The following is a 15886-nucleotide window of genomic DNA, read 5'->3' as shown; positions in this document are numbered from 1 at the left end:
AGTGTGCCCTAACTAAGAATACCAGTAAACATATACAGGGGCCACGGCAGCTCATACACTTACCGCCAAATGTCACTACTTCAAAGGAGGCGGGGCTGGCCTGGGACAGGTGTTTGTGCGTCAGGTGGGAGACAGGTGCGAGCGGGGCTGTGTGTGTGTGTGTGTGTGCGGTCTGCTGCAGGAGCGGAGTGTGTGTGTGAGGCGTCTCGTCAGACAGAATGCGAGGTCTCTTCAGCTGCAGCAGGAAGTCCTGTTCAGGATCTGAGGAACAGACACACACATACAAAAACACAACACCAAAATACAACATGGGCTCAGCTACACACATACAATAAAAATGAATGAAGAGGAAAGAAAACATACACAGCAAATTACTCTCTCTTATGACCTTTCAGAAAATCCCCGTAACATAATGTCAGCGACAATGGGGTCCAAATAATTCAGATAAGGTTCCCAAACTTTATAAAATTGTTTTGATTTGGAATGTATCCCACATGTCAGGTATTCCAGAGGTACTAAATCAAACAGCACTTCATGCCAGCCTTTATCAGTTGGCTGTTTATCACTAATCCACTGCAATAATATATTCTTCCTAGCTGCATATGTAAGAATAAAGAAGAGTCTTGGGTCCATCTGTAATTTTAGCCCAAGTATCTTTTCAATTTCTGTCAAGACATTAGATTCTGTGTGTCTCTGACCGACGTTATGTCTCTGTGTCTTTGTGTGTCTCTGTCTCTGCAGGTCAAACCCTCCCAGCACAGCTGTGAACCTGCAGACACACCTGTCCGACCGTATATGAACTTCCCTCTGCAGGCTGTTACATGTCGAAGGATCACGTGTGTTCACGTCTCGCAGCGTTACGTAACTTCCTCCTTTTCCTTCTGTGCTGGGAAACGACACTGTGCAATCTCTCTGCACGTCTCCCTCAGGTGTGTTTCTCCAGATGACTCAGCACTCGTCTCCTGAACATAAAAACAGAGTTTTACAGTCATTACCACTTCAGGGAAAGAGTCGTACATTTACAGACATAATTAAAGAAAAATATATACTTTATATCCATGATTTATCAGTATTTATCCTCCACCCTGACGACACCTTTAAGCATGTTTACACTGGACCGCAGCCTGTTTTTAGTCAAACAAATGCCTTCTTTTACTGATAAATTACTGATCCTCCACTTTTTACACTAGCCTTCGTGTAAACGGCTACACCCCCTTCATGCAGTATTTTACATCAACTTGTATTTTGTAATTTATGTTTATTTCTTCATATGTATTGTGCATGTGTGTGTGAAGAACTTTGTAACTGTGTGTTTTTAAAAATGCTCTGTAATGCTGTGTAAAAGTTACTTACTATTTACTGCGGCGACTGATGCACGTTTCTCTATTGAAACGCTCTCACACACATTACTGAGAAGCTCTCACACACACAATTGAAATTATTTTAACATACTATTTAAACGTGCTAATATACACTATTGTAATACTCTAACACACTACTTAAACGCTGTGAAGAAGAGATAGAAAACTCTGCTCATTTCTCTGTGACGGAGCAGTTTTAGTGAGGAAAGTTGAAAGGACAGAGACTGACTGACTCTAAACATGAACACTGTACTTTGTGGTGTTTCAGGAGGAAAAGTGCCTCAGTTATTATTAAGTCTTATCTAATTTTTTGTGCAGATTCCCCACTTGAAAAGGATTTGATGCATCCACCCCAAAATAAAGAACTGGATTTTAATCAATGACCAAACACTTCTTTTCCTTTTTTTTCCGATCCTTTTATTATTATTTTGGCATACTAAAAAAGTAAGTAGTAATTCACAGAAATTTTGAAGGCCTCGTACATTTACATCAATACAAATATTCATCAAACATTTAGAGCTCAGAGAAGTTTTCATGTTTCAAAACAGACACAGGAAGGAGCGCCGCCTAAAGAAACTCAACATTTACACAACAACTAATGACAAGATGTCAAAGTACCGCCCAGAATGTTTGATTGACAGCTGATCTCTGTGCAGTGAAGAAAGGCCACACCAATCAGCTCTCAGCAACAAACATGAAGACTAAATGAGAGTTAAAGAGCCGAATCTTTGAAGGTTTTAAAATAACTTCAAATTTGTCAGTCAATGTAGCAACCCTACCTATGTTATAGGATTTATAGAAAGAACCATCAGACAGTTTCTACCTATGTTATAGGACTTATAGAAAGAAACATCAGACAGTTTCTACCTATGTTATAGGACTTATAGAAAGAAACATCAGACAGTTTCTACCTATGTTATAGGACTTATAGAAAGAAACATCAGACAGTTTCTACCTATGTTATAGGACTTATAGAAAGAAACATCAGACAGTTTCTACCTATGTTATAGGACTTATAGAACCAGAAACATCAGACAGTTTCTACCTATGTTATAGGACTTATAGAAAGAAACATCAGACAGTTTCTACCTATGTTATGAGACTTATAGAACCAGAAACATCAGACAGTTTCTACCTATGTTATAGGACTTATAGAACCAGAACCATCAGACAGTTTCTACCTATGTTATAGGACTTATAGAAACAGAAACATCAGACAGTTTCTACCTATGTTATAGGACTTATAGAACCAGAACCATCAGACAGTTTCTACCTATGTTATGGGACTTATAGAACCAGAAACATCAGACAGTTTCTACCTATGTTATAGGACTTATAGAAACAGAAACATCAGACAGCTTCTGTCTCTCTTTAGGTGTCAGGAGGGGAAATGAGTCATCTTCAACATTTGTTGTGTTCTGGTTTCAGAACGATGAAGACAGTTGGAGAACAGTTAGATACAAAACAGAATGGAATAAGAAAGTGACAAAATGTCGACAAAAGCAAAGAAAACATCTATACATGTTTAAAACATCGATAAAAGCAAAAAAAACCGTCAAACTAATTTACAAAACCGTTTAGAAAAGCAAATAAATGTCGAAAAAAATAAGAAAAAGCAACAAAAACGTGAAAACACTGACAAAAAATAGAATGTCACAACAATCAGCTCTCAGCAACAAACATGGAGACAAAATAAGTCGAAGAGTTAAAACACATAATTTAACCCTTAAATGACTTCTGTCTATTTCAGTTTACAAAACTCAGCAGAGTCTCCATTAGTCGAGAAAAGGCCCCAAAGATGAAACCTTAGTCCAGCATAGAGGGGCTGAGTGAATGTGGTCTGGACTCTGTGGAGGAGAGTCATGGTTTCAGAGACGCTGTAGAAGGACAGAATACCTGCACTGTGATCCAGGTACACTCCTACTCTGGAGGACTCAGGACCTGAGACGGGAGTTTGGACTTTGTTGGACCAAAATGTATAACTGTTGTTGTAACAATCTAACACCCAAGATTTGTCATGTAGTCCAAATCCACATTCATCCGACCCACCTGCTCTGCTGATATTCTTGTATGCAACTGCTACATCAACTCCTCTTCCTCTCCTCTCCACCTCCCAGTAACAACGTCCAGTCATACTCTCTCTACTCAGGACCTGCCAACAGTCAGTAAATCTGTCTGGGTGACTAGAATAAGACTGTTGTTTTTTCATTACAGTTGCCTTTCTGTTACACTCAGATAATAACAGCCGTGTGTTTGCTGTGTTTGGATCCAGTGTGATTTCACGTGAATATTTTAAGAATCCAGCTCTGGTCTTTGGCTCTGGTTGTGGCAGTAAAACGTCCACTTCAGTCCCTGTCAGTGAGACGTTTGTCCACTTCTCTCTCAGAACGTCCAGTAGTTTATCTCTAACTTCTGACACGGCCACTGTCACGTCCTCAAAGCAGCTCAGAGGACGGATATGGATGCTGGATGTAGATTGGCTGAGTGGTGACAGTGTGGGGTAGTTGTGTAGAAACTGGTTGTGATCCTCTGTGTGTGAGAGCTTCTTCAGCTCAGCGTCTTTCCTCTTCAGCTCAGTGATCTCCTGCTCCAGCTTCTCCTGAAGCTCTTTGACTCGACTCACTTCTCTTTTCTGCTGGGATCTGACCTGCTGCTTCACATCAGAGCTTCTTTTCTCCAGGAGACGGATCAGCTCAGTGAAGATCTTCTCGCTGTCCTCCACTGCTTTATCAGCAGAGAGATTGATGGCCTCCGCCTGCTGTTGAAGCAGCTTCACGTCTTTCTCTCTGTCCTGGATTCTCTGCTGGATGTTTTGTCGACTCCCCTCGAGCTCTCTCTGCCTCTCAGCTCTCTCTGCTGCAGCTGAGACTGTGTCGTGGCCTTTATGTTCCTCCACAGAGCAGAGATAACAGATAAGCTGCTGATCAGTACGGCAGAACATCTTCATCACCTCATCATGACGAGAGCAGACGTTCTCCTGCAGCTTCTTGGACGGCTCCACCAGCTTGTGTTTCTTTAATGGAGGTGATTCATAATGACGTTGAAGGTGTTTCTCACAGAAAGAAGCTAGACAGACAAGACAGGACTTGTGTGATTTGAGTTTTCTCCCGGTGCAGACATCACAGGCCACATCTTCAGCTCCAGCATAGCAGTGATCAGCAGGAGCAGCTTGGAGTCCAGTCTTCTTCAGCTCCTCCAATAAATTTGCTAACATGGTGTTTTTCAGCAGGACAGGCCTCGCTGTGAACGTCTTCCTGCACTGAGGACAGCTGTAGCTGTACTTACAATCCTCTTCATCCCAGTGGCTTTTAATACAGTTCATGCAGTAGCTGTGTCCACAGGGAATAGTCACCGGATCCTTCAGTAGATCCAGACAGATGGAACAAGAAATAGTTTCCCGGTCCAGCTGAATTCCTTTCTGCGCCATTGTACCTCTCGCTCAGTGACAACGACTGTCTGAGTCTCACTTCCTGAGAAGTGAAACTAGTCTGAGCTCTGATCTAAAAACAGCATGTGTTTGGGAGGAGTTATCAAGTTTAGCTTCATTCCTAAAAGAGTAGTGCTTTGTGTTGCAATGCCCATACTACCATTAGTATGCCAGGAAAAGATTTAGTATGTCCCAATACATAGTAGGCTATGTCAAAAATATGTCCTAATGCAACCGTTCACATTTTGTGTTATTTGCATAATATTATAATCATTCAATACATAAAAGGTCTTTATGTCTTTTATGTTTTTAATATTTAATGAAATGGTGCTATGATTTTGCTGTAATTCATTAGGAAAGTTGGCTTGGTTGACTAACGTGGTACCATGGTAACAACAGCCACCAGGGTGTGGTGATGTTCTGTCTCCTGTAAGATTACGTGCGTTACGTCATCCACACGCGACAGCAGTCGGCGGCAGACAGGCAGTCAGCAGCTGCCTTCAGTCGGCTCTATAGCCTAGTTTCTTAAAATATGGAAACTATTATAGTAATATAGTGTTTTTAAATGACCAGAGATATCTTTCTACGTGTAGTCAGTGAGTATGACGTAAAGAAATAGAGACATTTCTCAGCTCGGCTGGAGCTACATGTGTTAACGTGGGGGAACGGCAAAGCCACTGGGGCGCCGGGGAACAGCAAAGTCTCTGGGGTGCCGGGGAACGGCAAAGTCTCTGAGAGAGTGGTCATTGAAGACTCTGGACAGCTGGACATCAGCTGGGGTTTGGGATGGCTGCACGTCACAAACACTGGTCAGTTCTGGAACACTGGTCAGCTCTGGAACACTGGTCAGCTGAGGCTCTGGAACACTGGTCACCTGAGGCTCTGGAACACTGGTCAGCTGAGGCTCTGGAACATTGGTCAGATGAGGCTCTGGAACACTGGACAGCTCTGGAACACTGGAAAGCTCTGGAACACTGGTCAGCTCAGGCTCAGGAACACTGGTCAGCTCGGGAACATTGGACAACTTGGGCTCTGGCTCGCTGGACAGCACAGGCTCGGGGCCATTGGACAGCACGGGCTCGGGGCCGCTGGACAGCGAGGACTCTGGGGTGAAGAGAGGTTGAAGCGGGGCAAGGCGACGGGAGCCATGTCATCGTTTTCCCCGTCTACGGCCTCCACGGGTCCCAGAAAAAATAGCCAGGCGGGTACCCTCAAAGGACTGCTGGTGGTTGGGGTCGTACGCTGACCAGATTGCATTAGGGCCGACAGAGAGGAGTTCAGAGCAGCTGCTAGTTGATGTACTGGACCTTTGACTTGTAGCTCGGAGGCTGGCTACTTTGGCTTCCTCAGGTCTGTCTAGCCCACATAGCAAAATATCCGAACAAAGTCTACAAAGTCTTTGGCTCTCCTCCAGGTTGAGAAGTTTCTCGACTCAGAGAAGCATGCAAAGGGGCAGGCTGGGTGACAAACAATGAACCTGTAGACAAGGTGTTAGCAGGCTGAGAAACAGGCAGGCTGGTGGGTGAGTCATTGAGATTAGTTTGTAGAAAACACTCTAGCTTCTTCTTGATTTCATCCAGGTGGGGAACAAAATGACTCACCCAAGGTCTCTCCTTGAACCACTGCTGCTGTATGGCGATCCTCTCCAGGATTGGAGAATACTGGTTAGGTTTGGAGTTAACCAATTTTGCCACAGTCTGGTCAAACTGGACCACTTTCTCCAAGAAGAGACGCCTCTCTGCTGGGTCCATGCTTGGTCAGATCATTCTGTCGTGACTCAGAGAACAACAAAGTTCATACCAACAAAAGGAGTCCTGAATGCAGTAGGCAAAACTCATTCAGCACCAACTGAGCGACAGACGCTGTAATCCCTAAAACAACGGCTCAGAAACATCAAAAACACTCTGAAATGTTTCACAGTCTGGCTCAGGGTTTCTCCTTTGTCTCGAGTAAATTTCATCGCCTCGCTTCCCACACAAAGGTGATAAATGTGTGGAAGGTAGCAGTGGTGGAATGTAACTAAGTACATTTACTCCAGTACTGTACTTCAGTCCAAATGTTGAGGTTCCTGTACCTTACTTGAGTCTTTTCTTTACATGCCACTTTCTACTTCTACTCCGCTACATTTCAGAGAGAAATATTGTACTTTCTACTCCACTACATTCATCTGCCAGCTTTAGTTACTAGTTACTTTACACATTACAGTTGTTTTCCATTGCTAAACGACACAACTGGAGCTACATGTGCTAAAGTCTAACTCTAGTCTGCACAGCAGCAGTTCATGTGAACCAAACTCTAGTTTGTTTTTTCATTGCTTGAACACAGCAGTAGCGTGCTGGGTTTACGTGTTTACAGGTATATCTGGCAACCCTGCCTGGCTGTCAAACTGGGCAGTTGATACCAACACACAGGCCAAAACACAAACAGACATTCTGTCACGGAACGGAAATTTCAAAAGGAGAAAATACTGGCATTAGCATTGTTGTCAGAAAAGATAGTATTTCAACTTAGCATGTTTCCTTAATATCTGATGACACATTGGGGTCATTTTGGATTTATTACAGTAAATATATTACATATTGAACCTTTAATCATTCCACATTATCAACTGACTGGCTGCAGGAGAGATGGCTGCTGCACACAAAAGCATCATAAATCCTCTATATCAGCCAGTTTCAGGGATTATTGATAGAGTGCTTTTCATTATAAGATGCTTTAAAATAAGAAGTAAAACATCTTACCTCACTAAAATCATACTAACATTACAGGTACAAGGTAACATTGAATCTTGGCAGTGGCACACAGAAACATAGAGTTAGAGTGAGTGCAACATAAACATTAATGTAACAGCAGGCTAACATGAATCCAGAAATATCATAGTCAACTACTGAAAGGTAACATTTCCCTTCACTGTATAGCCTATACTTCACCTACTAAGCTGGATCTTATGGCTCTTAAGTGTGCCCTAACTAAGAATACCAGTAAACATAAACAGGGGCCACAGCAGCCAAATGTCACTACTTCAAAGGAGGCGGGGCTGGCCTGGGACAGGTGTGTGTGCGTCAGGTGGGAGACGGTGTGCGGCTGGGACAGGTGCAAGCGGGGCTGTGTGTGTGTTTGTGTGTGTGTGTGTGTGTGCGGTCTGCTGCAGGAGCGGAGCGTGTGTGTGAGGCGTCTCGTCAGCAGGAATGCGAGGTCTCTTCAGCTGCAGCGGGAAGTCCTGTTCAGGATCTGAGGAACAAACACACATCCAAAAACACAACACCAAAATACAACATGGGCTCAGTTACACACATACAATAAAAATTAATGAAGAGGAAAGAAAACATACACAGCAAAGTACTCTCTCTTATGACCTTTCAGAAAATCCCCGTAACATAATGTCAGCGACAATGGGGTCCAAATAATTCAGATAAGGTTCCCAAACTTTATAAAATTGGTTTGATTTGGAATGTATCCCACATGTCAGGTATTCCAGAGGTACTAAATCAAACAGCACTTCATGCCAGCCCTTAACAGTTGGCTGTTTGTCACTAATCCACTGCAATAATATATTCTTCCTAGCTGCATATGTAAGAATACAGAAGAGTCTCTGGTTTTTAACACTACATATCTAGCAGGGAGACCAAGAATAAGAGACATTGGGTCCATCTGTAATTTTAACCCAAGTATCTATTCAATTTCTGTCAAGACATTAGATTCTGTGTGTCTCTGACCGACGTTATGTCTCTGTCTGTCTCTGTGTGTCTGTCTCTGCAGATCAAACCCTCCCAGCACAGCTGTGAAACTGCAGACACACCTGTCCGACCGTATATGAACTTCCCTCTGCAGGCTGTTACATGTCGAAGGATCACGTGTGTTTACGTCTCGCAGTGTTACTTAACTTCCTCCTTTTCCTTCTGTGCTGGGAAACGACACTGTGCAATCTCTCTGCACGTCTCCCTCAGGTGTGTTTCTCCAGATGACCCAGCACTCGTTTGCTGATAAATTACTGATCTTCTGCACTTTTTACACTAGCCTTCGTGTAAACGGCTACACCCCCGTCATGCAGTATTTTACATGAACTTGTATTTTGTAATTTATGTTTATATCTTCATATGTATTGTGCATGTGTGTGAAAAGAACTTTGTAAATGTGTTTTTAAAAATACTCTGTAAATAAAGTGCTACTTACTTTTTACTGCAGCGACTGATGCACGTTTCTCTATTGAAACAATCTCACACACATTACTGAGAAGTCTGCTCATTTCTCTGTGACGGAGCAGTTTTAGTGAGGAAAGTTGAAAGGACAGAGACTGACTGACTCTAAATATGAACACTGTACTTTGTGGTGTTTCAGCAGGAAAATTGCCTCAGTTATTTTTAAGTCGTATCTATTTTTTGTGCAGATTCCCCACTTGAAAAGGATTTGATGCATCCACCCCGAAATAAAGAACTGGATTTTAATCAATGACCAAACACTTCTTTTCCTTTTTTTCCGATCCTTTTATTATTATTTTGGCATACTAAAAAAGACCCGTTTTGTTCTAATTCACAGATATTTCTAAGGCCTCGTACAAATACATCAATACAAATATTCATCAAACATTTAGAGCTCAGAGAAGTTTTCAGGTTTCAAAACAGACACAGGAAGGAGCGCCGCCTAAAGAAACTCAACATTTACACAACAACTAATGACAAGATGTCAAAGTACCGCCCAGAATGATTGATTGACAGCTGATCTCTGTCAAAAAATTGTGATCTGAACAATCAGCTCTCAGCAACAAACATGAAGACTAAATGAGAGTTAAAGAGCCAAATCTTTGAAGGTTTTAAAATAACTTCAACTTTGTTTCATTTCCCCGCAGCAACCTTACCTATGTTATAGGACTTATAGAACCAGAACCATCAGACAGTTTCTACCTATGTTATAGGACTTATAGAACCAGAAACATCAGACAGTTTCTACCTATGTTATAGGACTTATAGAAAGAAACATCAGACAGTTTCTACCTATGTTATAGGACTTATAGAAACAGAAACATCAGACAGTTTCTACCTATGTTATAGGACTTATAGAACCAGAACCATCAGACAGTTTCTACCTATGTTATAGGACTTATAGAACCAGAAACATCAGACAGTTTCTACCTATGTTATAGGACTTATAGAAAGAAACATCAGACAGTTTCTACCTATGTTATAGGACTTATAGAAACGGTTTCTGTCTCTCTTCAGGTGTAGGAGGGAAAATGAGTCATCCTCAATGTTGGGTACTCGTAGGTGTACAGATTCAATTATTGGCATATTATCAAAGATGTTTATCAATATTAATAAAGTTATGAATATGGTTATTAATAACTTTATCAAATCAACAAACAATCAAAACGGGGCACCACCCTGAAACTTCAGGGGCCAATATTGAACTGTGGAATAGTCTCATTTGTCAGTGGAAGGGTGAAATCCGAGCACTGACCTGTGTTTAACCAGCAATTAATACAATAATATACAAATAATCACAAACAACTGCTAATTAAAGTATAGTAGAATTTATTAACTTCAAAATTATCAATGGCCAATCAATAATCCTTTGATCAATTAAAACCAATATACGTTTATTTTAAGTACAACAAAACAAAGCAAAAACAAACCAGCATGTGGGGAGACCCTCTGTGTGTGTGTGTGTGTGTGTGTGTGTGTGTGTGTGAGAGAGAGAGTGAGTGTGAAAGAGTAGGGGTGACGAGGTGTAGTCCAGCCAAAGACTACAAAAATGGCTACTCTTGTGAGCTGCACAAAACTGTTTCACCCCAAGAGGGCGGTATTGCTAGGCTAGGCCCAAGATTAGCCGTTAGCTCATTCAGGCTACCGTATGGTTGACACAAAAGGGACACCCTGAGGAGCGCAGTTGTTAAGCAGTGTGCGTTCTGTAGCTAGCTACGTGACTAGCTGTTGGCCAGCTGTTCACCTTAGCACGTGTATGTAACTAGCTATGTGTTCATATATGTGTGTGTGAGAGAAAGGTTAGAGAAGTAGGAAAGAAAGATATATATATATATATAAATACATATATATATATACTTGGATCTAACAGTACCTAAAACTCCTCAGCAGTGGGAGAAGCAGAAAGTAGCATTTACAGCCTGAACAAGCTAGCTACATATTCAACACAACATATCAACAATGCACCGTGATCAGAGTACATTCACAGAATAGATTTGACTCAGCGGTCACAATCCTAGATTAATACATTACACGCGCAGCAGTAGCGCTGTATTAATCAGATCACATTAATGGTAACACAAAGTAGCAGCAATAGCAAATTACTCATTAATAAAACACACTATTTATCTCTGCCCAGACGTAAGCCTTCTTACTGTGTGTTCAGTCCGTTTGTCCGTAGGTTTCCACGAAAGAAACGGGGGTCCATGTCTGCTCGTCAGCAGATCAGAGGAAGCTTTCCTTCCAAAAAGAGCAGAAGGAAGGGAGCTAGAGTCGACTTGAGAAGAAAAACGTTGTTTCCTTCTCCTTCAGATATGAAAACACTGGCGAGTGGTTTCAGAGGATCCACGGTGCTCCCAGCACCGAAATTAAATCCACTTTGTTTCAAAAATGGAAGTTTTAGCACAAACTTGTCGTGCTGACCTGTCGTCAACTGGAGTTGAGGTGTAAAGCATTTGTTTCTGTGTGCACACTGCATGTTTATTATAAAAGCTTTCTATCAGCCTGAAAACATGTTAACCAGCGCCAGAAATGGAAATTTCATCACTTAATTAATGCCTACATTTATATTTAATAGGCCTATTATCTTTGAGACGGATGCATTTACAGATTTTTACCATCTGGATAAAATGAGTTCTACTTAAGTAAAATTCAAGCAGTGTACCATGGTGAAGTTAGTTTCATGTTGGATATTCGACAGATATTCGGATATTCTTTTCGAGTTCTTCAGCAGTTCCTGCTGTGCTTTCACTCAGTCTTGGCAGAAAACAGTACGACACCCATTTGCTCCTAACTGCTTGGTTTTTACCTAGGGACCGTCAATAACGTTCTGAACTTCATTTATTTCCAATAGTTTGTATATCAGATGTTCTAAACACCCCAGGCCAATGCAGTGGTAACACTTTACTTGAAGGTAGCGACATAATCGTGACATGACACTGTAATAACTATGACATGACACTGTCATGAACGTGTCATAAATGTTATAAACAAGTCATAAACATTTATGACTTCTGTCATTAAGTGTCATTCGGTTTTTGTCATGACAAGTTGACATCGTTTGGGTTGTCTTGATTATGACAACTTGACATTAATCAAAGTGACATTACTTATCATGACCAAGACAACTTCTGGTAATGTCACTTTGATTAATGTCAAGTTGTCATAATCAAGACAACCCAAACAATGTCAACTTGTCATGACAAAAACCGAATGACACTTAATGACAGAAGTCATAAACGTTTATGACTTGTTTATAACGTTTATGACACGTTCATGACAGTGTCATGTCACGATTATGTCGATACCTTAAGTAAAGTGTTACCAATATAATATTTTTTACCAACTATTTTATTCAGTTTTTGAAAGAATTGAGTTGTCGAAAGAATCCCATTAATTTCCTATTGAAAACAGCTTTTTGCTCAATAACTTCTATTGTATGAGACCCAAACACCCCAGACCAATGCAGAGCTGTTCTGCAACGTGGTATAAATACGACACACCTCACTATGAATTAATATTTTGCACCTCCTATTTTATTTAAATTTTTAAAAGAATCCCATTCCTTTCATATGGAAAACGGCTTTTTGTTCAATGGCTTCCATGTTATGGGACTCAAACACCACAGACCAATGCAGAACCTTTCTGGTATATGGGTAATTTTTGGTTATTTAATTAATGAATGGTATTTTTTTGCACCTAATATTTCCAGGGTTCCTACACATTTCTCATTTCAAAATTCCATAGTTTTTCCATACTCAATTATTTTTAACGCCGTGGACATTGGCGCACACTTTTTTAACATCCAACATCTGAAGTCTCTTTATATAGACCTTAGTGGTCCCCTAATACTGTATCTGAAGTCTTTCCCCTTATGACGTCATAAAGGGAAGATTCCAGATCGGCCCATCTGAGCTTTCATTTTCTCAAAGACAGAGCAGGATACCCAGGGCTCAGTTTACACCTATCACCATTTCTAGCCACTGGGGGACCATAGGCAGGCTGGGGGAACTCATATTAATGTTAAAAAACCTCATAAAGGGACATTTTCATGCCATGGGACCTTTAAGCACACACAAGGTAGGCCTAATCTAAAGCATTCCAGTTAGAAATTGATCGAGCTGGTCATCATTAAGACCAATACCGAAATCAACTAACTACATAAAATCAGTAGTAGAACACAATGCGAAGAAAGTAGCCTTATTGTCAGTAAGCAGTGTCAAAAAATATTTGGTGTGTGATGAAACTATGGCGGAGCAAATCAGAATATGGAGGTGTGGGAAACTTTTTCCAAACCATATTTTCCTTTTTCGATAATTTTCCAGACATGGAAAACGCTAAAATCAAATTCCATACTTTTCCATATTTTTCAAGACTGCATAGGAACCCTGTATTTCATTTACACTTTTTAAATAACACCCTTCTTCCAGATTCCAGAAAACTGATTTTTGCTTTATACCTTCCACCAGGGGCATCAGCAGAATTTCTAAGGACAACAAAGCATTGTTTCATTCAGCATTTTGTTGCTCTGTTTTTCATTGACCATTTAATTATGTTAACTTACCCAATGTCCATCCATCCATCCATCTTCTTCCACTTATCCGGTAACGGGTCGCGGGGGTAGCAGCTCCAGCAGGGGACCCCAAACTTCCCTTTCCCGAGCCACATTAACCAGCTCCGACTGGGGGATCCCGAGGCGTTCCCAGGCCAGGTTGGAGATATAATCCCTCCACCTAGTCCTGGGTCTTCCCCGAGGCCTCCTCCCAGCTGGACGTGCCTAGACCACCTCCCTAGGGAGGCGCCCAGGGGGCATCCTTACCAGATGCCCGAACCACCTCAACTGGCTCCTTTCGATGCGAAGGAGCAGCGGCTCTACTCCGAGCTTCTCACCCTATCTCTAAGGGAGACGCCAGCCACCCTCCTGAGGAAACCCATTTCGGCCGCTTGTACCCTGGATCTCGTTCTTTCGGTCATGACCTAACTTACCTATATTTTTGCTTCAGACCTTCCTGTAATAAAAAACAAAACCTGACACAGATGATCTTTAGACCAAGCCACACAAAAGTTATTTGTCAGATTGTTCAATACCAAGTTTATTTGCCCATGAGAGGCTATAAAATATGGCGGCGAAGCCATCAAACAGCAATGAATTGACATGCTGGCACTTGGACAAGCCACAATGTCCCAATCTCTGACAGCAAATGATGTGCCCCTACATTGAATGCTTTAGTGCCACCACCAGTTCAAACTAAAAGAAACCGAACCCAAACACAAACAAACCAAAACTAAGACAATCCAGGCCAAAGGCAATGCCAAGCCAAACGAAAGGCCAAAGGCAAGCCCAAGCCTGTCAAACTACTTTACCCCCACATTGCTTGCTTATATTTGAAAAGAAAGAAAATCCATTACTTTCTAATGGAAATAGTTTTTTCCTCAACCTTGTCATCGGCATAACACACACAGCCGTTGCCTTTTCTTGACTTCCTCTAACTTCTTCTTGTCCATTTTCAAGCACAGGGTATGGAACCACCGGTCACATTTATCACACTGGAGCTGTGGAATTGAAAAAGTAATTAATGATTTATTCATGTACATGATTTTGTCATTTGGTAGGACACTTAAGTTTAACTGGTATGTCAACAGCGTTGGGGAAGTTACTCAAAAAAGTAATTTATTACATATTGCTCGTTACTTCTAAAAAATGTAATGCATTACTTTACTTAGTTACTCCCTGCGCAGAGTAATTGTCATGAACCCTCCTCCTTGAGTCTGACATCCATTCCCTGCCGGATTGTTAGCCTAACCAGTATGTTGTGCTTGCATGTCAGCTTAATCCTTTTGATAGTTAGTGTTGCTGCTCTGTTGCTTTTGTTTGTTGCTAAACTGATTCCTGTTGCTTTGTCTGCAGTTTCACCTGGGAAATTCTCTCCACCTCTGCCTGGCAACCTGAACCTCCAACCATATCGGACCACCAAGATTCCTGTTTCCCAGCTCTCCCCTTCCAACCCACTCACCCCATCACCAGGACTCACCTGTGTCCACGTTTGGCATTACCTGTGTTCTTCAATAAATACTAGAGATGTTCCAATACTGGCTCCGATACTGCCTAAAACGCTGGTATCGGTATCGGAAAGTACTGGAGTTTATGCACCGATCTGATACCACGTAATAAAGCCCTAAAGAAAATCTACGTTAAAGTAGTTTATTTATGTTCTTTTTCCGTTATAACTGACTGTCAAACTGGAGACTTAAAGAAAGTTCTGGGGCGTTAACCTGAGCCAGACCGACAACAAAGATAGAAATAATATCACATCCATACAGGGATAGTAGTATACAGCTGTTATACATCATATCATCTATACAGGGATAGTAGTATACAGCTGTTATACATCATATCATCATACAGAGATAGTAGTATACAGCTGTTATACATCATATCATCATACAGAGATAGTAGTATACAGCTGTTATACATCATATCATCATACAGAGATAGTAGTATACAGCTGTTATACATCATATCATCATACAGAGATAGTAGTATACAGCTGTTATACATCATATCATCATACAGAGATAGTAGTATACAGCTGTTATACATCATATCATCATACAGAGATAGTAGTATACAGCTGTTATACATCATATCATCCATACAGAGATAGTAGTATACAGCTGTTATACATCATATCATCCATACAGAGATAGTAGTATACAGCTGTTATACATCATATCATCCATACAGAGATAGTAGTATACAGCTGTTAAAACATAATAAAATATATGACACACTGGTATCAGTACTCACGGTACTCGGTATCGGCCGATACGCAAGTTCAGGTATCGGAATTGGTATCAGGAAGCAAAAACTGGTATCGGACCATCTCTAATAAATACTCACC

General features: G+C 41.3%; 1 protein-coding gene across 2 annotated transcripts; it reads right to left on the bottom strand.

Moving 5' to 3' along the window:
• Window positions 1-2439: 2439 nt before the first annotated feature.
• On the bottom strand, window positions 2440-5010 carry LOC116041793 (tripartite motif-containing protein 16-like). Of its 2 annotated transcripts, none has more exons than XM_035991831.1 (2): window positions 3002-5010; window positions 2440-2647 (listed from the first exon to the last, which is right to left on the bottom strand). In XM_035991831.1, the coding sequence occupies exon 1, from the start codon at window positions 4786-4788 to the stop codon at window positions 3103-3105; it is 1686 nt and encodes a 561-aa protein (XP_035847724.1). In that variant the 5' UTR covers window positions 4789-5010; the 3' UTR covers window positions 2440-2647; window positions 3002-3102. The 2 variants fall into 2 exon arrangements, with proteins under 2 accessions (XP_035847724.1, XP_035847723.1); XM_035991830.1 differs by having other exon boundaries at window positions 2440-2738; window positions 3014-5010.
• Between the last annotated feature and the right edge of the window lie 10876 nt (window positions 5011-15886).

This window comes from Sander lucioperca, chromosome 14 (genome assembly GCF_008315115.2).
Source record: "Sander lucioperca isolate FBNREF2018 chromosome 14, SLUC_FBN_1.2, whole genome shotgun sequence".
Lineage (NCBI taxonomy): Eukaryota > Metazoa > Chordata > Actinopteri > Perciformes > Percidae > Sander > Sander lucioperca.
The sequence above is the reverse complement of the archived record's forward strand: the minus strand, read 5'-3'. Positions and strand labels throughout refer to the sequence as shown.

What these genes read in the sequence shown, in the direction of transcription:
- LOC116041793 (XM_035991831.1), bottom strand. Translation starts at nt 4,788, where the DNA reads ATGGCGCAGAAAGGAATTCAGCTGGACCGGGAAACTATTTCTTGTTCC.